Source organism: Amblyomma americanum, chromosome 9, assembly GCF_052857255.1.
Source record: "Amblyomma americanum isolate KBUSLIRL-KWMA chromosome 9, ASM5285725v1, whole genome shotgun sequence".
NCBI lineage: Eukaryota > Metazoa > Arthropoda > Arachnida > Ixodida > Ixodidae > Amblyomma > Amblyomma americanum.
Window position 1 is genome coordinate 42800977 of NC_135505.1, and position 23090 is coordinate 42824066.

General features: G+C 47.7%; 1 protein-coding gene across 1 annotated transcript in view; it reads right to left on the reverse strand.

Moving 5' to 3' along the window:
- LOC144103952 (uncharacterized) overlaps positions 1-23090 on the reverse strand; it is an 86399-nt gene that overhangs the window by 15716 nt on the left and 47593 nt on the right. Inside the window, exons 7-9 of the mRNA XM_077636677.1 lie at positions 16220-16528; positions 5494-5814; positions 2424-2702 (exon numbers count right to left, since the gene is read on the reverse strand). Of these exons, the coding sequence (XP_077492803.1) occupies positions 2424-2702; positions 5494-5814; positions 16220-16528 (909 nt within the window). The remainder of the gene's footprint in view (positions 1-2423; positions 2703-5493; positions 5815-16219; positions 16529-23090) is intronic.

Genomic DNA, 23090 nt, shown 5'->3' on the forward strand with positions numbered 1-23090 from the left:
AATAACCCTGTCTTTTGCCAGCTGCGCCCACGGTATGCCTGCAAATTTCCTAATCTCATCCGCTCACCTAACCTTCTGCCGCTCCCTGATACGCTTGCCTCCTCTAGGAATCCAACCCGTTACCGTTAAGAACCAGCAATTGCCTTGCATTCGCAGTACATGCTCTGCCCAATCCCGTTTGTCTATCTTGATTTGATGTCATTACACGCCTTTGTTCCCTCATCGACTCTGTTCGCATCCGGTCTTTTAACGCTACACCTATAATTGTTCTTTCCGTGGTTCGCTGTGTTCTCCTTAATTTAAGTTGAACCCTATTCGTTAACCTCCGTGTTTCTGCCCCATAGGTGAGTACTTGTAAGGTACAGCTGTTGTACACTTTTCTCTTGAGGGGTATTGGTAACCTGCTGTTCATGACCTGAGAGAACCTGCCATATGTGCTCCACCCCATTATTATCCTTCTAGTTATTTCCCTCTCAAGATCTGGATGAGCTCTCACTACCTGCCCTATGTATTCCTTTACCACTCTCAGCACCTCGCTGCCAGCTCTGAACAGCTGTTCTCTTGCTAGACTGTAGAACATTATTTTGGTTTACTGCATGTCGATTTTTAGACCCACCGTTCTGCTTTGTCTGTCTACCTCAATGATCATGATTTGCAGTCCATCTTGTGAGTGACTCAGCAAGGAAATATCATCAGCGAATCATAGATTATTTAGGTATTCTCTATCAACAGTTATCCCGAACTGTTCCTAATTCAGGTCTCGGAATGCCACCTGTAAGCAGGCGGTGAATAGCATTGGCGAGATCGTGTCTCCTTGTCTGATGCCCTTCCTTGTCGGAATCTTATTGCTGACTTTATGGACGACTATGGTAGCAGTGCAGTTCCTATATATATCTTCTGGTATTTTGGCATAAGGCACATCTGCACCCTGATTCCGCAATGCCTGTATGAGTGCTGAGGTTTACACTTAGTCAAATGCTTTCTCGTAATCAATAAAGACTATATATAGGGTGTGGTTATATTCTGTGCATTTTCTATATAATCTGATAGATAGTGTGAAGTTGATCTATTGTGGGATATCTTTTACGAAATCCTGCCTGATAATTTTTTTGATTAAAGTCTAAGGCTGCCCTGACTCTTTTATGGATTACTTTGGTAAATACCTTGTAGGCAACTGACAGTAAGCTGATTGGTCTCTAAGTTTTCAAGTCTTTCGCGTCTCCTTTCTCATGAATTAAGATTATGTTTGCATTCTTCCAAGCTTCTGATACGGTCGAGGCCAAAATGCATTGTGTACACAGGGTGGCTAGTTTTTCTAGCACAACTGCCTCTCCATTCTTCAACAGATGTGCTGTTACCTGATGCTCACCAGCTGGTTTTCTCTTTTGCGTTGCTCCTATGCCTTTCTTTACTTCTTCTCTCTTAATTGGGGAGCGACACATTGTTGTCCGCTACTGTCTCTCACATTAACGTTCTTTTTACATTGACTACTGTATAGAGTTGTGTAGAACTGTTCGGCTACTTTAACTATCTTATCCATATTGCTAATGATGTTGCCCTCCTTGTCTATTAACTGCATACATCTGGCTTTCTAGTAGCTCTTCTGATTGTATTTCGCCACAAGGTTTAAGTTTCGGCGGTGCGTGGGCTTCGGCTGGGTGGAGACATCTTGAGGGTGGAAATCAGCTGATGATTGGTGGGTGTCTCGTTAAGGGCAGAAGAAAGTAGTTAGTGAAGTTTTCGTTGGAGGCAAGTGCATACCCAACAATTCTGGAGAAAAGAGTTTGTGAAAAGGAACGAACTTATTATTGAAGCTTTTTCATACATTGTAAGATTTCACTATAGCAATCAATATATCCCCCGTTATCCCGAAGACCGACTTTAGTTTTTTTACCATTGACATTTTTGCTATCGTGAAACGCGTTCCCCATTCGGTTCCTATGGAAGTCTTAAGTGCTTGAGGCGAGCGATGGAGGCACTATAAAAGATTTTGCTGCATTTCAGAAGAATGGACCTTTACCTTCAATATGTATTACCAGTAAGTTATATTATTTCAATGTTCAAACCTTTTGTCCAAAATCGTTGGACATGGGTTAGTGGTGCGGTTTCTGGCAGTCAATGTAGGTGGGAGCAATGCTGAGTGGTGGAGGCTTTACAGAGGAGGCAGCTGGTTTGGTGGTAGTAAGGTCAGCTTTTGACAGTCATAGAGCTGGTTGAAGGTTTGTTGAGGGCGGAACGCGTTTCGGTAAAAGGTCGACGTGTATTGTGCGGAGGCCTTCAGGAGGATGACAGAATATACAATAACATTCAGATGGATTTGTAAAGAATAACAGACCTTTCCTTTCATCAAATTACTGCCTCTATCTCTCGCTCTAGAGAGTAAGGTTAGAAATGCTAAAGTAATAAAAGAAAGAAAATCTTACCGGAAACAAATTCTTGAGTGGTCGGTCTGCTCCAGAGGATCTCGCTACCGCACTGTGTGCCGGCAGTGACCTGCATGGAATAGTCCTCGTCGCCAGCCTGGTTGAAGACGAGGAACGGGTTTGTTGTGTTCTTGGTCCAGCAGCAATCTGAGTCTCCCCAGGCGCACCAGTTGCACACTTTAACCAAATAAATGAGAACAGGCGAAAGGGACTGTTTCCATTGCACCCGAACAGAAGTCCCTCTGCGGGCCGATGTAATGTTCCTCGGTGGTTCTGGAGCTAGTGGAAAAGAAAAAAATAAGTTTCTTATACCACGTGGTGCACCAGTAATGAAACGGGTCCGATAAACACATCGTGGGAAACAGTGTAGAAAAGAACGAATGCGTGTTGTTGAAGGGGTTTGGCAATAAACATTGCAAATATTTGGAAGCCGAGAACAGCAGAACCACCTGTCACAAATCATGTGCCCTTTTTTAATCTATCCTTTTTTCTTGCATATCTCCGAGCTTCTGCAGAAGGCCAGCGCTCGTTTCTCATTGTACCATATCAAGTTTTGTAATGCTAATTCGTCTTGCTGTGCGTTCATCGTTTTGCTGCAGCTACTGAGAGATTATACTGTGGTTTTTGTAGCGCATGGCACCATTTTCTTTGTATCGTTGGTTACAAGTCAACATCTGCGCATTCGCATGGCCGACCTACAAGTCGTATAACATGCAAGATTCGCTTCTGTCTGTTTCCGTCTTTAAAGAAAGCATTGAAATGGGCTTTCAAATAAAAATATCAAAGATCACTTGCCATGTAAACATTATAAACTACGTCTACCCCTCTGGGAAGATGATGTATAGCTCCTGTAACATAAACGCTGGCGTCGAGGAAGAGAGAAGGTCAGAGTCTTACTAATCCATAAAAAGTGAAGACCAATAAAAATAAAAATCAATATGAAGAGGAAGATGCCGCATTGAAGCTTTACTCTATGCTGCCCATGAACTGTTAAAGAGAAAAGTTTTCTGCAGTGAACTACAACGTTCAAAATGAAAATATTGACTATTAACATAGTCGGCAATGAAAAATTTCAGCGCAGCTCTTCACGCGCCTCGTGCCACCGCCGGCAGGTTGCGTGTCTCAGTGCTAGCTACCCTGTTCCCACGCCACCTGTCAGGTGGCGTTTTACGCTGACAACGCTGCGCTCTAAAAATACCCAAAAAACTAGCAAAAGGTTGTCATGCTTGCTTCGAAGGTGCGGTGGTACAGAATAGTGTGAGTGTACTATAATGTAAGATAATTACTGCACTTTAGAACTGCACTGTAAATATACCTGAAGACTTGCGGTTGATTATCATGCTTACTGCGGAAGTATGGTGGCATAGTATAGTATATGTGGATAATTACGGCTAATATAGCACCGATATTATATTGCATATGAGATAATTACAGGTCCTTTGAAGTGGAGCTACCCACCTACTGCAAGCATAGCTATGGGTGGCAGACAGTGAAAGCAGGAGCCACGAGAGTAGGAAGATTTCAGGGCACCCACAGGAAAGAATTAATCAGAGATCAGTGGGAAAGGCCGTTTCTCCTGCCGTGGACATATTCAGGTTTATGAAGATAATGATGGGGAGCCGGTGAGCCGGTTCTCTGTTATAATATTTTAACGGGATAACGTTAACTGTCCCTTGTCATAGAAAAGCCAGTGTCGTCATCGGCGGTGTTTTTGTCCATGAGAAAAAAGTCCCGGAAAAGAAGCAAAGAATTGGTAAAATTGAGAGCTGAAAGAAAACTTGGTTACTGTGGTTGTAGTAGGAACCGAACCCAGTACCTTTGGCTTGCGATGTAGGAACGCTACTCTTAGCCCATGAAGGCTCGTTTTTCTTTATTGCATGGAAATCAATCCCGCTGAGCTACCGTATACTTCACGTACACACACACTATTCGGCAATGCAGAGACACATTCTCACGTCTTTCTTACACTGCACTCCACCTGCACATCAAAGTTGCGGAAGACATACCCATGCGTCAAGAACTGGCAACCGTTCAGGTGGCCTGCCAGGCACACTGTAAACTTCCTGCACCAACGTGAACTGTTCACTAAACAGAGGCTCATTTGTGAAAGCTGAATAAAAGCGAACCTTGCAGTCTTTCAATTATTGAAGCTTCTTAGAGACATGTACTGGTGGGTAAATGCATAATCATGAACACACAAATTAGAAATCAGGTGAAGGAGAGGGCGATACGAATGACACCCGATAACCATGCCGGGTGCTACACTTGAAAGTGAAGCTTTAGCGCCCTCCGTTTTTGGAGCGAAAGCTGTATTACTACTTGTCTCCCGAAGTCAATCTTTATGCGCGTTTGACCTTAAGGCCCCAGAGCACAGGCAAGCCACGCGGCTCACCAAGCAGAGGCGCACCTGGACGTCTAGCCGCCTTCGCCGTTGTGATGCTTCGTGACTAAAAGAGGGTGTAACCGTTGCTACGTCGGCGGTTTCTCCTTCAGTGTTGCTCGACGGACCCGCCCACTGAACATTGTTTCTTTCAGGTCACTCGAAAACTGTTTAAAATTTTCATTTCTTCTACTGGCAGTTGAAATCTGGAATAGTCTTGATGGTTCACTTCGCTCATTGCCACCCGAAAAGTTCTCGGTGGAATAGTCTGATCATGTGACCTGTTCATAGGTTCTGTAGTTATTTATGTTCTTATTCTGCATTGCAATCTGTACTCAGTCCTGCTATGTCCTAAGTATGAGACAGCAGTATTTGTAATTAAATAAGAAATAAAATAATACTGCTATCTATTTGATTTTAGGTATGCTACGCTGAGTGAAGCCTGGCAATAGGCTTTAAAGGAATGATAAAGGACACTGTGATTAGAACAATGAAATGGCGACAATAGCTGAGGTGCCATCTGCAAGCGCCACATGACTGACAAACCATGGAAGAAAACTTTGTGCATTATGAGCTGTTCGCTCACTGGTCGATGCCTATCTACGGATCAGTTTCGAGAACCGGCTCATCAACAAATATGCTCGTGAGTGCGCCCCGTCATTTTTTTCATAGGGAGAGAACGTGCATTACCTTTCGCTGGAATAGAGATGCTTGCGATGGTCGCACCCCTCGATCTGCGCGTCGGTGGTCCGTTGACTTGTGTTCGTAAGGTGAATGTGTAGTTCGTGCAGGGCGTAGCCCGGTCGCAGGTAACTCGTGTCTGGTTGCGTAGGAGATGCGTGCCAAAGGCGCAAGAGCCCAAGCGGTTTTCTTGAAAAACATTGCTGTCATTTTTGTCAGTCATGGTTTCTACCCAATAGGAGTCGAACCTCCCTTCCGGTGGCGTCCAGGTCACCGTAAATGAGTTTGCAGTAGCAGCTTCACGGCGCAGGTTGACTGGATCAGCGGGCTCTGCAGAGAAATGAGTTTCTTAATTAGTCCAAACAAACTTTTACATCGACATTAGTGAGGTCTATAGATAATTTTTAAGATGAAATGACAACGCTCTGCGGCTTGCCTAGAATGCGCAGAAGTTCTTGGTAAAATTGTGATCCAATTCCTTTTACATTTCATTCATAATTACTTCTCTTTCCCTAATTAAACAACCAAGAAAAAGAACGTAGGAGATATATCCTACAAACGCAAGAAAGGATATATCTATATAACTGACACATTCTGAATGTAGTGCAGTCAGAGATGTCATGTATTTACAAAAGGCGACGTACTTGCTGGTCTGTGTTAAAAATGATTACCACGAAGAAGCAAAGCAGCCGTGAGTAAATTTAAAAATTATCATCGCATGCGTGGACCACCGACGCGGTTATGTTATGGTGTGTATGTGAAGGACAATGGAACTAAAGTACTATACACAACTTCTGTTCCTTAGAGTATATGCTTATTCAAGTCCAAAAAATGGCTGCTTCATATTCATATTGAGAAATTAGTGAGGGGAGATCACCCTAACAGGTACAATAAAAAAGGCTCTGATGGCCTAACATTCAGTATTATAAATATTGTATTAAATGTCCGAAGGGCCGCTACGTCACAATGGAAAGTGTATCGAAGAACAAACACGAGCACCGGAGCGTTCAGAGCGGCTGCCCGATACTCTTCCTCTCTCTCTCTCTCTCTCTCTCTCTATATATATATATATATATATATATATATATATATATATATATATATATATATATATATATATATATATATATATATATATATATATATATATTGTTACGACCGGTGGTTTATTCAGACCACGACGAGCGACTGAAACCAGCTGGGCTCCGCTTGCCGAGCATGAGACGCATCCACCTGGTTCTCCTCATCTTCTTCGTAGTCGACGATACCGACCGAATAGGCTAGGCATCGCGTCTTCATGGGCGTTAGACTTCTCCCTACGCAGTCGTAACCCGCAGGGCGAGTTACAAAGCATCGCGCGAATAGTAGGGCTTCAACCGGCCAACATGAGTCACTTCAGTTAGTGCAGAACGACAGCTTCTGAGGCAATCCCCTCTTTCGGGAAGACCGCCACAACAAGACCAAATCACCAGTGCTGTAAGTGACGTGATGGCGGTGGGTATCGTACCGCGCTTTGGACCGATCAAGGGAGGCGAGTTTAGGAAGGCGGGAAAGACGCCTGGCCTCTTCGGCGAGACAAAGTGTCTCGGCGATGGGGGGAGGGGGGGATCTTCATGAGGCTCGGCAGAAAATGTTAGGATGGTTTCCAGGGTGTAGCGTAAGGAACGAGTATATTGCCGCGAATATTTGCATTATTTGTTCGTTTTTCAAATCGGCCGCCACACCACTTTATCGCTTTGTTTGCGACGCAAGGCGCGACTAGATTTATCTCGATTGATCGCAGCCAGGCAGAGCTGATTCTACGTTTTTCCGGAATGTTCTAGTAACTTTGCACTATTTATCTCGAAAGTTCGCTATCAGCTTTCAATTGAGCATGGCAGACAGCGGCGGGCATTCTCATCGACTACCACCGAGCACGTTTGTCGCTTCGCCGCCGCCGAGTGATTCAGTCTATTTTGGGTGCAAGTCAGCCCAATAAACTGTTTCCTTTTAGAAGACCCTTTTGTCCGTCTTCATCGCTGCTTCGGCTGTCGTCACCACTACGTGACATCTGGGGGAGGTGCTGCGACTACCCAGCACCTCCACCAGTCGTCCCTTACGACATGGCAGCTATTCAAGAGAGAACTACTCAAGGTATTCACCAGTGTCATGAGCAAAGAAAGAGCCGAAAAACTCCTCGAGTCCAAGATACAGCTTCCGAATGAGCCCGTCCGCGGTTACGTCGAGGAGATGAAGCGCCTATTTCGCCGCGCCGACCCCGAGATGACGGAGGAAAAGAAAGTTCAGTTTTTAATGGGCGGCGTAAAAGAACTACTCTTTGACAGCCTCGTCCGCCAGCCGCCAAAAACAGTCGAGGAATTCATGCAAGAAGCCTGCACGATTGAGAGGACCCTCGACGTCCGAGCTCGGCAGTACAATCGCCCTTCCTCTGGCAGTGCAATCCGATCGGACAGGACGACCACCACCAGCGACAGCTTGCGGGAAGTTATCCGCGAAATCGTCCGAGAGGAGATACGCCGATTACTGCCATCCTCCCCACAGCCACAAGCAGCGAGTCTGATGGATGTGGTACGGGAAGAAGTCCAACAGGCATTTGGCACCCGATGGCCACAGAACCCCAGGCCATTACCTACGCCGCTGCAGTAAGGACTGCTCAGCCCCAACGACAACCCCTACGTCATCCCCGAGTTGAGCCACTTGTTCCACAACGCCGCCTCCAAGCCCCCGCCCGCCGAGCCTATGACTGACGCTCAAGCCCCAGGAAATGCGACGCCTGGAGGACTTCCGACAACCGGCCGTTGTGCTTCCATTGCGGTGAGGCCGGCCACATTCTTCGTCACTGCCCGTACCGACGTATCGATCTTCGAGGATTTGCGGTTAACGCCCCACGACCACGCTTCGGACAACGTCCGCAGGAAGTCGACGAGCACCTGCGTCGAGAGGAGTACACGCCGAACCACTTTTCGCGCTCACCATCGCCGTCAACCTCGTGCTTTGCGTCGCCAGGCCGCAGCTATGCAGCCGCGGTACGAGGAAGGTCTCCCAGCCCCCGTAGGAGAAACTAAAGGCCGCAACCTCTGGAGGTGAGGTTGCTCACGAGCGAAACGCCGAAGATTCTCCACCGACCACGCCCCATGAAGACGCTGCACCCGCGACGCCGCATGAAGAACCTACTCTCGCTGCACCGACGCCGCACAAAATGACAACCCCGACCACGACGCAAGCTACCTTGAAATCGACGCCGCCACCCAGAGGAGCTTCGACCACACGCCCAACCCGTGACTCGCATACTCGACGAAGCCGTGACCCGACGCCGAGAGCGGCATGCAATGCAAGAGCCAGGACCTCCGACTTAGAAGTGACTATCGGCGGCCGGAATGTTACCGCTCTAGTGTACACAGGAGCCGATTACTCGGTGATGAATAGATCATTCGCTGCGCAGCTGAGAAAAGTCACAACGGCTTGGGACGGCAAACAAATTCGCACCGCAGTGGGCCACCTCATTACACCATCAGGACGATGAACAGCGCGAGTGACTATCAAAGGACATACCTATCCTGCGACCTTTGTTGTGCTACCGCAATGCTCCCGCGAAGTGATCTGGGTATGGATTTCCTTAACGAGCATTACGCGATCATCGACCTGCGATCCAAGCTGATCTTGCTTTCGACGAACGAAGCCATCGCTTAGATAAAATCTGGGGAAAATCACGTTGCCCTGAGTGGCCAGGAGGAAGAAGTGAGCGTCCCACCCCGATCAAGCGTTATCGTGGCCGTAGGCGCCACGAAAGTCATGAACGCTGAAGCCATCAACGAGGGGAACATGCAGTTGCTTCTAGACCGAGGAATCAGCATCGCAAGAGGCATCGCACATTTCTGCAATTGCCAGGCCGAAGTACTGCTGACTAACTTCAGCGAAGATTACCGGCACATTAACAGAGGAACGACGATTGCTTTCTTCGACGAAATATCTGACGTACGAGACTCCTTCGCTCTCTCCGACCTCTCCGTAGAAGATTCGCCTGACCAAGAGAACTCGCCACTTTCGATATCAACGCAGCCCTGCATCGGAACACACAAGACCAGATCCGCAATATGCTTCAAAGCGTCTGTGAGTGTTTTTCGACATCGCCGAAGGTGTGACAAACGCCAATTGCCAAGCATCGAATTATAACGGACCAACACGTCCGACCTCTCCATCAAAGCCCCTACAGTGTGTCACCGCGAGAACGACAAGCCATCTGGGACCAAGTCGAAGAAATGCTTCGCGACGACGTCATCCAGCCTTCCAACAGCCCATGGGCAGCACCGGTTTTTCTAGTGAGAAAGAAAGACGGCGCACTTCGATTCTGCGTGGATTACCGCCGCTTGAACAACATAACAAAGGAGGACGTCTACCCCCTCCCCCGCATCGACGACACACTGGACCGCCTCTGCAACGCCAAACATTTCTCATACATGGACCTCAAGAGCGGCTACTGATAAATTCAGGTCGACGAAAGAGATCGCGAAAAGACAGCATTCATCACTCCGGATGGGCTGTTTGAGTTCAAGATAATGCCATTTGGTCTCTGTTCCGCACCAGCGACGTTTCAACGAATGATGTATACAGTGCTGGCAGGACTGAAGTGGAAAATATGTCTGTTATATTTAGATGACAACGTTATCTTCGCCTCGAACTTTGAAGAGCATCTCAAAAGACTGCGAACAGTACTAGACGCAATCAAGTCGTCTGGCCTAACCTTGAAAGCAGAGAAATGCCACTTTGCCTACGAGGAGCTGCCGTTTCTAGGCCACATAGTTAGCAAGGAGGTAGTACGCCCAGATCCGCAGAAAACAGCTGCTATTGAACAGTTTCCACCGCCGGCCGATAAGAAAGCAGTGCGCCGATTTCTCGGACGGTGCGCATATTACCGACGAATTGTGAAAAACGTTTCGCGCATCGCGGAGCCTCTGACCCATCTGACGAAGGCAGACGGCCGTTTAAATGGGGAGCGCCGCAAGCATAAGCCTTCAAGCAACTTCAGCGTCGTTTACAGGCCCCACCGATCCTTGCGCATTTTGATGAAAACGCCGATACTGAAGTTCATACCGACGCAAGCAGCGTGGGCCTAGGCGCCGTCCTCGTTCAAAAAAGCGACGGGCAGGAGAAATTCATCGCATATGCTAGCCGTTCCCTTTCCAAGGCTGAAGCAAACTATTCGACAACTGAGAAGGAGTGCCTTGCCATCATCTGGGCTACGTCGAAATTCCGCCCCTACATCTACGGACGACTGTTCAAGGTGGTCAGCGACCACCACGCGCTGTGCTGGCTTGCCAATTTCAAGGACCCCTCTGGCCAAATCCCTCGATGAAGTATGCGTCTCCAGGAGTTTGACGTCACCGTCGTTTACAAGTCCGGACGCAAGCACTCTGACGCCGATTGCCTCTCACGGGCCCCTGTAGATACACCGCCGCAGGACGACGATGAGGACGCCTTCCTGGGTACCATCAATCCCAGCTCTTTTGCTCAGCAGCAACGCTCGGACCCCGACCTAAAAGGCCTCATCGAGTACCTGGAAGGCAAGGTTTCTTCACCCCCCGCTTCATTCAAGTGAGGACTGTCTTCCTTTTGTGTGCAGAATGAGGTCCCTGTGAAGAAGAACTTTACAGCGAGCAAAACAGCTTACCTCCTTGTTGTACCTGCTTTTCTCCGCGAAGAAGTTCTACAGTCTTCACACGACGAGCCGACAGCTGGACATCTCGGGTTTACTCGTACCCTCCGCCGCAATTAAGACAAGTATTACTGGCCCCGACTGTCTGCCGATGTGGCACACTATGTGAAAATTTGCCGAGATTTTCAGCGACAAAAGACCCCTCCCACACGACCAGCAGGATTTCTGAACCCCATTGAACCTCCCTCAAGGCCCTTTCAGCAGATGGGGATGGACTTGCTTGGCCCTTTTCTAGCGTCAACATCTGGAAATAAGTGGATCATCAAAGCGACCAACTACCAGACCCGCTACAACGAGGCAAAAGCCCTACCGAACGGAACAGCAGCAGAAGTAGCCAAATTTTTTGTGGAGTGCAATATTCTTCGACACGGCGCCCCCGATGTGCTCATCACGGACAGAGGAATAGCATTCACGGCGGAACTAACGCAAGCCATCCCGCGTTACAGCCAAACCAGCCACCGGAGGACAATTGCATACCACCCGCACACCAACGGACTGACCGAGCGCCTGAACAAAACCATCGCCGATATGCCCGCCATGTATGTCGATACTGGGATGTCATCCTAACTTACGTCGTCTTCGCCTACAACACCGCAGTGCAGGAGACCCCCCAGATGACGCCTTTTAGGCTCGTCCAAGGCAGGGAGGACGACCACGCTAGACGCCATGCAGCCCAACGTTACAGAAGAAGAGAACGTCGACGTTGCTGCCTACCTTCAACGCGCAGTAGCTCGAAGGCTTGCCCGATTACGGGTCAAAGATCAGCAGCGGTCCGACACCAGAGCCTACAAGCTACGACGACGGAACACGGAGTACAAACCAGGAGACCAAGTCTGGGTGCGGACGCCCATTCGCCGCCGTGGATTGAGTGACAATTTTTTGCGCCGCTTTTTCGGCCCGTACAAGGTTCTTCGTCGGCTAGGTGAACTAGATTATGAAGTGATTCCTGACGCAACGACTGCATCCATGCGACGCCGCGTACGATCAGAAGTTGTCCATGTAGTCCGCCTGAAGCCGTATTATGCGCGCTAAATAATTAATAATTGGTTTTTTGGGGAAAGGAAATGGAGCAGTATCTGTCTCATATATCTTTGGACACCTGAACCACGCCGTAAGGGAAGGGATATAGGAGGGAGTGAAAGAAGAAAGGAAGAATAGGTGCCGAAATGGAGGGCTCCTGAATGATTTAGACCACCTGGGGATCTTTAACGTGCACTGACATCGCACAGCACACGAGCGCCTTAGCGTTTTTCCTCAATAAAAACGCAGCCGCCGCTGTTGGGTTCGAACCCGGGAACTCCGGATCAGTAGTCGAGCGCCCTAACCACTGAGCCACCGCGGCGGGGCTGCGCGCTAAAGGCCGCTGCATTTCTTTGCTCTATTTTCGCGAGATGCGTTTTTCTCTAACTAGTTGCAGTATTTGTTTTGATGCATCGGGTCGATGCTTCTTTGAGAGGGGAGTAATGCCGAAAGTATTTGCAGTATTTGTTCGTTTTTCAAATCTGCCGCCACACCACTTTATCGCTTTGTTTGCGACGCAAGACGCCACTAGATTTATCTCCATTGGTCGCAGCCAGGCAGAGCTGATTCTACGTTGTTCTAGAATGTTCTAGTAACTTTGCACGCTTTATCTGGAATGTTCGCCATCAGCTTTAAATTGAGCACGGCCGACAGCGGCGGGCATTCTGTTCGACGACCGCCGAGCACGCTTGTCGCTTCGCCGCCGCCGAGTGATTCAGTCCATTTTGGGTGCAAGTCAGCCCAATAAACAGTTTTCTTTTAGAAGACACTTTTGTCCGTCTTCATCGCTGCTTCGACTGCCGTCACCACTTCGTGACAATATAGTAAACAGAAGGGGCTGAAGCCAGTAGTCTAATAGCGCGCGGTATTGGAAGCGTAGGTGATGAGCGGCAGAACGCTGTCCGAGTTTTTGTGCTTTGAATCAATGTACATTGATAGCATGTTAGTGATCGTTCAATTCGTGCGCTCAGTTAGCATATTTGTTTGGGGATGGGAATGAGAGGAATGGTAAAAATGCTATACCCAGGAACGGATATGCTGCTCCACGACGTCGGCGGTGAACTGCCGACCACGGTCACTGATGATAAATTTTGGGAGTCCATGACGGAGAACTATGGAGCGCAGCATAAAAGGGGACACATCATACACTCTAGATGGGTGCAGGGCTGCTGTTTCGCAATATCGAGTAAGGTAATCATCGGAAACCACTATACAGCGGTTCCCATGTTAGGATTTGTGAAATGTGGCCAGGAGATCTATACCCACTTGGTCGAACGGTACGGCAGGTGGAGTCACAGGGTGAAACTAACCAGATGCAACGCTAGTTGGGCGCTTGTAATCTTTACCATGAGTGCAGCTGGGGACAAACCACTCAGTCGTAGCCCGCATTTTCGGCCAGTAGAAGCGCGCCTAGATACAGTGGAGCGTGCGCGCCGACCCTAGATGTCCACATGTAGCGCCCTCATGCAAGGCCTCTAAGACAGAGGTGTACAGGCTCTTCGGAACCATCAGGAGGAAGCGCTGGCCTGTAGATGAATAGTTTTTCTTCCATAATAGACCATCTGACACAGAAATGAACCATGCACCATGCAATGCACACAGAAATGGTTTGCACCGGATGTGTGTTCAGCCTCCGCAATGAGACACTGCAGTGTATAATCTTTGTGCTGTTCCGCTTTGAATGTGGTGAAATCAAGAATAAACGATGACACTGACGCGACGCAGTGGTCGAAGTTATGGATGTTAGACTCCGTCTCAGGAAGGGGCAACTGCGAAAGACATCCCGCGTCAGCGTGCGGGCGACCGCTCTTGTAGGCGACTGTGTAGTACAAGTCTTGTAGCCGGAGAGCCCACCGTGCAAGATGCGCAAACGGGTCACAAAGGTTAACGAGCCAGCAGAGGGCATGATGGTTGCTTACGGTGGTGAACCGGCATCCGTATAAATATGAACGGAAACGCTGAGCGGCGAAGACGACGGCGACGCGTTCCTGCTCGGTGACCGTATAATTACGCTGCGGCTTACTGAGCGAGCGACTTGCATACGTAACTACGTGCTATGCGTTGTCGCAGCGCAGGATGAGCACAGTGCCGAGACCAACAGCGCTGGTGTCGGTATGAATCTCTGTGGGCACGGAGGGATTGAAGTGGCGAAGTACAGGGCGGGATGTGAGAAGGAATTTTTGTTGGCGGAAGGCGGACTCGCACTCTGCGGTCCATTTGAAAGCCGTATCCTTCTGAAGCAGCCCTCTTAGGGTGTGTGCAATGTCCGCAAAGCGATGAATAGAGCGCCGAAAGTATGAGCATAAACCCAATAAACTTCGGAACTCTTCGACAGACTGCGGTGGCTTGTACAACTCGACAGCTGCAGTCTTGGCAGTATCAGGTCTGACGCCGTCTTTGTCAACGAGGTGTCCAAGTACTAACGCTTGACGCGCACCAAAGTGGCACTTTTTAGAGTTAAGCACCAGACCAGCTTTGCGCATACAGTCCAGGACGAGAGATAACCGGTCGTTGTGCTCAGTGAACGTCTTTCCGAAAATGAAAACATCGTCTAGGTAGCACATTCATATTTCCCAATTGAAACCACGAAGTATAGTGTCTATAAATCCCTCGAAGGTGGCGGACGCATTACTAATGCCTAATGACATTACATTAAATTCATAAAGGCCTTGAGCTGAAATAAACGCTGTTTTTTCCTTGTCTGTAGGATGCACAGGGAGTTGCCAATACCCCGAAAGGAGGTCAATAGAGGAGAAGTAGGAGGATGAAAAAAGGCAGTCGATAGCATCGTCAATTCGAGAGAAGGGGCATACGTCTTTTCTTGTGAAGGCATTTACCCCACACCTCCACCGAGATGTTACGACCGGTGGTTTATTCAGACCACCACGGCCGACTGAATCCAGCTTGCGTCCGCTTGCCGAGCCCGAGACGCATTCACCTCGTTCTCCTGATCATGTGTGTGTATACACACACACACACACACACACACACACACACACACACACACACACACACACACACACACACACACACACACACACACACACATATATATATATATATATATATATATATATATATATATATATATATATATATATATATATATATATATATATATATATATATATATATATATATGCCTTTATTATTTGATGCCTTTATTATTTTTAAAATGGTTTTGTGCATACGTCTGCTCTATTAATTCATGAAATGTTCACTTCAAAAATAGCACTCCCTTAACAACATTCTGACCACAGCAATTATGATCAGAGGCCATGCCAAATACTGCTGTGGTAGAGTACATGCGTTTCAGTAAAAAAAAAAAAGGTTAACGCCGTAGTAGATCACGAGAAGCTATTCACAAGAATGTCTTATCCCCTCACCACAACTATAACGGGCGAAGAGTTCATGATTTATTTCCCACATTCGTCTTAGAGGCACTCATTTACTGGCCTAATGTGAATGTAATGAACACGAAAATTAAATGATCCTTGATGAACGGTAAGAAACCTCTAAAATTTCTTTTGATAATTTTGTATATATGGCCATAATTAAGTAATGAAAACAACAAAACTGAGGTAATAAATGCGAATATGACGCATGCAATGCTATTTTTTGATAGCAGAGTGTGATGTGCGGATTCTTTACAATAATACTGAAACTGAATTAGTCGTCAGATGTTTATAATATACAAATATTATTTCGCAAATAGAATTTTGAACAATACCCGCATCTTCCAAACGCATGTAAAATAGGTGAAAATGTCTAAAAATGTTTAAAAATTAAGCGTCTAAAAATGTATAAAAGAAATGTCTGAAAGATGTCTAGATGCAGATGAAGCATAAAGCAAACAAAACTATAGCTGGAAATCTATAAAGTTAATAAATTTTGTTTTCCTATTTTCCAACTGTCCCGTCCGCACCCAGCCCGCCCCCCTCCCTCCAAGAAAAAACGTCATAAGGAAAACATAATCAAACAGAAAAAAAACAAGACTCTCACCGAAGGAAGCAGTTTTGATCTCTACAGTAGCAGTCTGACTTCTCAGGACGTCCCCGCCGCATCGCGCAGTGGCCGTGATGAAAACGCAATAATCATTGCTGACTGTAGTAGCGAATTCCAATGAGGCCTGTGGTGTCTCAAAGAGCTTGCAGGCATAGGCAGTATTCTCAGAGCATGTGGTAAAGTCGTCGCAAACCTTCACCCAATAGGCATCGATGGTACCCGTCGCAATCCTCGGCGCATCCCAACGGAGAAGTGTCAATAATGGGGACTTCCCGACTGTGGAAATATTCGACGGTGGATCCGGATCTGGGAAGAGAAAAACGAAAATCATAGGTTATGACACTTCCTGTCCTTAGAGTTTAAGGAGTTCGCAATACGGGAAGTTTTTCCCGCCAGCGTGAGGAGCCAAAAAGCGACACATGTCGCCAGAAAACAAACAGGCGTGCCCGCGACTGACGGAGAAGATGTAAGTTTTATGGCGTCCATTTGACTAATCTTGAAGAGGCAGTCGTTGTTCCGGGCAACAAATCACGCTAGATATTGACTTCAAGTAACCGATTCAGTGTGTTTTAAGGCCACCGTGCTCCCCACGAAGAAACGCTCTTTGCTTTCTCCACGTCGTCACAAGAGTAAAAAAAAAAAACTTTCAGAGGAAATTACAATGTATGCCTTCATTCGAGAAAATCTTGCTCACTAGAGCTGCAACTGCACAGACCTGATTTCTACTCTGCAATAAAGTATGTGGCCACCAAAAGCTCTTTCCACGAAAGAACATCCACATTTGACGCTCAGCAATCTGACAATTTTTTAAAGTTTTGTTTTCTCGAGTTAAGGAGGAAAACTCTCCACCAGTTGATTTTACTGACAAAAAAGTAAAGCTACTACATGTTTTGCATCGTCTTGGCTTCAAGCCAGAGAAAAACCAGGCAGCTCGCTCTGACACCCGCGGGCACGGCTTTGCGGACCTGCTGCAGGCAATAGTTTGCTATGGTGCACGTATTAATTACTCTTTTTGCTTACCGTAAAGTTCTGTATTAAGGACCCCACTTGTTACCTGTTTTAAATATTTGGTCCCAAAATCTAAAGTGGGATTTCTTAGCCCTTTCATCATTTCAATGTGCATCTTCTTCATAAAAATTTGGTCACATGCAGTCGATTGCAGTCTGGCCATCCCCGAACGCCTCCGCTACGAATGCGATGAGTAGGTCAGACAGCTCCAGAAAACTGAAGCGCTTGCAATCCCGCATTTCAACGGGAGCGGAAGGAAGCTACCCGGCGTCCCGAAAGTACATCAAGTTTGCGATGCAAGTCGACTTGCATATAGTGCTGAAGTCTAGGCCATTTCGCACATTCATAGACAAGCATGCTTGCTTCTTATGAAGTTGCGTGTGGCCACGCTTACGGCTTTGCCTCTTCCAGTGCTTCTGGGAGTACAGCCGCCCAAATGTTTAACTATAGCGCACAGCTTCCTCTTTTCCTGTGCTCCCGTGCGTTACAGTGCAGTAACTTGGAAAAAAATCAGTCTAACCAGAGGCTCACCAAGCCCTTGCGTAATGATGACCTTTCCACAAGTTTGATACGCGACAAGGTGCTGGGCGACAGAAAACGGGAGTGTCGCGCAAGCTAGTTAAAGATTGGGGTGGGTGTACTGATTACATGGTCTCTGTCGCTTAAGCACTTATACGGCAGCTGTCCGAGTTCCATGGTTGAGTACTACACAAGGACGAACCCTACTTTTGCGCTCGGTGTGTATGAAGTAACTCTGTCAAGTGGAGGCCATTGATACGCAACCACGTAACAGATAACCAAGGCAGAACTTGTTGGTTTTCCTGTGAAAAGATACTGTAGAGCTCCACATGGTGACACGCACCGGATTTGCTTCAAGAACCGGAAGACCAATGGCCGCTGGAGCCGATGGGCTCTATTGAGAGCGAACACTGCGTAACAAGTGAGGCGTCTGTATGTGTCGCTTAGGCTTTGAACCTGGTAACTGATGTCACATACCACAGTAAGGTAGATCTACTCCTGAGTGTGACGGCATAGAAATTTAGACGCTGGGCCATTGCCAAGCAGCAGTTCCACTGACAGACGCAGAGCAGATCGACAGTAGGTTGTCCGTGTTCTAATGGAAGCCTTTAATGCCGAAATAGGCTGCCTCACCAAGTATACTCCTCTCTTCCCAAAGGTGACGTTTCTACTACCTTTGGACCAGCTGACGCACCAGATGATTTTCGTGAATTTGGCGTAGGAGATTCAGGGCTCTTTAATGCTGCGTCTCAATGAACCTGCTTCACTCTCTGTCTGCCGTCTGCATTCAGCATGTTTACTAGCGACGCATTTGGTATAATTTACGGGTAATTATGTGAAAAAAACGGTGTTTTCAATTACGAATTCCACTTATGAAAGAATTGAGGAGCGCGGCAGTTTAGAATTATTTATCGCTTTGTTCGACTGTGGACAATGTGATATATATATATATATATATATATATATATATATATATATATATATATATATATATATATATATATATATATATATATATATATATATATATATATATTTATAGTTACTTTAGGAGAGCGAGTTCACGGGCTAGTTGGTATTGCATGGTGTAGGAACGGCGCTAAGAACAGGACAGAAGTCAAACATGGAAGCACAGCGCCCGTCCCTGTGCTTCCATGTTTGACTTCTGTCCTGTTCCTAGCGCTGTTCCTACACCATATAATTACTGCCCAATGAAGGAATACTTTTATTAGAAGATAAAACGACTGCCGAATTTTGCTTCCTGAAATATGTATACACATATTAAGGAAGCCAACAGTCACGAAACCGAGGTGCCAGGGGAATGTTTCCTTTTTTTTTAATTTAGCGCCAATCAATTGGTTTAAAGAAAATTAAAAGAACAGCAGAAGAAACAACCATGCCGGTGGTGGGTTCTGAACCCACGACCTCCGAGTATCGCGTCCGGTGCTCTATCAACTGAACTACGGCAACAGATGCCCAATCTGCTGCTTTCGTGGGTATTTATATTTTGCGTGTAAGCAAACCTTGAGAGTGTCCACCAGCGCCACCCTCGTCCACAGCAGTGGATGTAGCATGTCTTTAATACTGCGAGTGTGACGTAAAACGTCATCTAACGGCGAGGGCGGAAACTCTGCGAGAACCCTCTTATGCTACTGTCACATATATTAAGGAGCATAAATTAAATTTTAAAGCAAATAGGTGCGAAGAAGACGACGTGTATTAACCGAAGAATAAAGAAGATGAAGATGAAGCATTCGGTGAGGTGGAGAGATGATTGGTGGAGAAGAGAAGAAGAAGACGACGAGAAGGCTTACGTGGACTACAGCCAAGGCTGTAAAAGGACGAGGGAGAGGAAGGCGCGGGGGGGGGGGGCAAGAACAGAGAAGCGGAGGCTCCGGCGGGTCTGGGATGCTTCGGCTGGAAGAGAGCGAGGGCGGCTACTCCTCCGGTGAGCTCGGATTCTACGGCTTCGCATCGTGGACTTCCTGCCTTGCCCGAGCCCGTTCCGGCAAGTAAACGGAAGACTTTATCACATGCTACGGCTAGGAGGGTCTCCAGCGCTGTAGCCACCCATCCGGGTGGTGCCCCCAACACCAACAACACCGGCATGACCTCCACGGGCGCTTGGACCGGGAGCTTGTGCGACGCAGCCAGCGACGCCGCCAGCGACGCCAGCCCAAGCACGTCAAACGCCGCCAGCAACGCCAGCCCAAGCACGCCGAACGCCGCCTCGACGCCTGCTACAGGATCCATACAACGCCGCAGCCGCACCGAACCAACCGTGAGCACGAACGCCGACAACTAATAGTAGAACGCTAGTAGTAGACGCTTGTAGCAGTGTGCACGGGTCGTGTGTGTTTATAGCCTTTGTGTTTTGTGTTAGTTTTGTTAGTTTGGTGTTCTAGTGTGTGTGCCACGTAGGGGGCAATAAATGTGCGTCTGTGTGTGTACACCTGCTGCCTAGTCCATTCGTTCGGTCCGAGTGTTCTCCGGGGAGATCAGTGACAGCTATCTATGGCATCAAGATTGCCAGAACCGCGACCCTCGTTAAGCAATTAGCAGAGAAGGCAAATGAAATGAGGGGATAGTTTGACAAACAAGTCACATATAATAGGGAGTCTGAAAGAAAAGTATAAAGGAAAGAGGTTTGAAGAAGACGAAGAGGCTGCCGATAAGTACGACGTGGATTAACCGAAGACTAAAGAAGATGAAGTACTGAGTGAGGTGGGAAGAGGTGTTTGGTATAGAAGAGAAGAAAGAGAAGAGGAGGACAAGGATTACGTGGACTAACGCCAAGGCTATAAAAGGGAGAGAGAGAGAGGCACGGGGAGAAGAACAGAAGCGGAGGCTCCGGAGAGTAAGGGACGCTACGGCTGGAAGAGAGCGACGCCGGCTGCTGCTCCAGTGAGTTCTTTTTCTGCGGCTTCGCACCGCGGACTTCCTGCCATTTCCTGTGACTATTCCGGGGAATCAACGTAGGACACTACCACCTGCTACGGCTAGGAGTGTCTCCAGCGCTGTTGCCACCCATCAGGTTGGTGCCCCAACGCCAACAACACCGCCATCACCTCGAAGGGCGCTTGGAACGGGAGCTTGTACGACGCAATCAGCGACGCCGCCAGCGATGCCAGCCGCAGTACGTAGAACAACATCTCGACGCCGGCTACTGGACGCATACAACGCCGCATCCGCACCGAACCAACCGTGAGCACAAACGCCGACCGCTAACAGTAGAACGCTGGTAGTAGACGCTGGTAGCGGTGTTCGCGGGTCGTGTGTATTGATAGCCTTTGTGTTTTGTGTTTTGTTAGTTTTGTGTACTAGCGTTTGTGTCACGTACGGTGTATTAGTGTGCGCCTGTGCGGACCACCGGTCGCCTAGTCCGTTCTTTCGGTCCGAGTGTTATCCGGGGACTTCCGTGACAAATATAAGTGGCGAGCCTGTAGCGTGGTTCATTTCCTTTTTTCTTTTTGCTTTGTGTCTATCTTTCCGATCTCTCGACAGCAGAAAGGATGGATTTGGCCAAAGCATTAAAACTGACGCCCAAGCTGTGATTAAGCAAGGAAGAGCCGATGCGTCTCTATGAGGAGGAGGCAAAGAGGCAGAGAGAGAAAAGGGCGCAAGCACGCGCAGACGCTGCCGAGGTAGAAGAGCGAGGGGCTAGAATAGCTCGCGAAGCACAATAACAGGAGAAAAGAAGTATAGAAAAAAAGAAGGAGTTTCTTTTGTGGAAACAGGCGAATGTCGAGCTAGGATATGAGGAGATCACGGACCGTAATCAGCGTTTCTTAGCGGATAGAGTATATCTTAGATCGGCATGAGTTTATCCAAGAAAGCTGATGGTTCCTTTTGATGACAAAAGAGATCATTTGGACGCATATCTGCAATCATTCGAGCGGATAGCTTTGGGGCACGACTGGGCAAGTAGTGAATGGACCACGGGGTTGAGCATGCGTTTAGTCGGGGAAGCGCTGAATGTGTTTGGAAGGATGCCTGCTGCTGAATCCATGGGCTACGAGGAAGTCAAAAAGGCATTCCTTCAACGATTTAGGTTTACGTCAGAGGGTTTCTGCAAAAAATTTCGCACCGCGAAACTCGAGGATTCTTAAACCGCTAAGCACTTTTTCTGCAGGCTGACAAATTATTTCGATAGGTGGCTTGATATATCAAATACAGAAAAGAATTTTGAAGGGGTACATGACAATCCTGTGACAGAGCAGTTTTTAGCACTTTCAAGTCCAAACCTTGCGCTATTTCTGAAAGAAAGATGTGTTCACTGGAAGAGTTTTCCGACACTTCAGACCAATTTTTCGAGGCTCAAGGCCTGATAAATATGAGAAAGGAAAGGAAGGAAAACAAAAGGTCTTGGAGACAGATGCGACAAACCCAAGAGCATATGGCGGTACATCTAAGGCGCTAGTAAGGTGTTTTCTTTGTGGCAAGATCGGGCACCGTACAGTTGACTGTCGGACTAGTAGCGCTGCCCAAAAAACACAGGTTGTGTGTCAAGGTTGCAAGAGGAGGGGTCATATTCTGGATGAGTGCCGATACAGAACGTAGGACCGAGCTGCTTGCGTTGTGGACTCTCGAGCAGAACTTGTAACACCACCTGAAGTTCCACAGCTAAAAGGAGAGCAAACAACGCTGAGAAATGAGGTGGTGAGTGCAACACCCAAGTCGAAAGCAGCGATGCCGATGGTGGTTGAGCAAATAGGGGACCATCCTATATTGGTTCTTAGAGACAACGGAGCCAACACGGTTTTGGTTCGGAGAAGCCTGGTGAAGGACGAGGATCTTACAGGGGAAGCGTCAGCCGTCAATCTTGTAGATAGCACAGTAAGGTTCCTACCTGAAGCCTGGATTCTATTGTCCACGCCATATTTTACTAGACAGGTAGTGTAAAAATGCGTAGAGCAACCCATCTATGACTCATCTTGCGAAACATTACGAGTGCAAGAAGTGACGAACACCCCGATCCCTAGGAGAGTATGCTCGACGTTGAAGAATATCTAAAGGAGGAAAGGCCCGCGACAGCTCAGACGGGTGCAGTCAGTTTCTCGTCGTCAGAGGAGATAAGAGCTCAAGCGACAGCCCGAGCAACGCAGCGTCCGCTCTCTACTCCTGATACTAGGTGCCTGAGCGTAACACCGTGCGAAATTGCAATTAGGCAAAGACAAAACCTGAGCTTGAAAGCCTGTTTCGAAAGAGTTGGGGAAAAAGTGAAAAGAAAAAAGAGTCGTACGTCATTCGAGTATAAATTGTTAAGTGGTCTTCTGCACAGGGAATGCATTGTTAGCGCAGGGAGGCGGGTCCGACAGCTGGTGTTACCGATAGATATGCG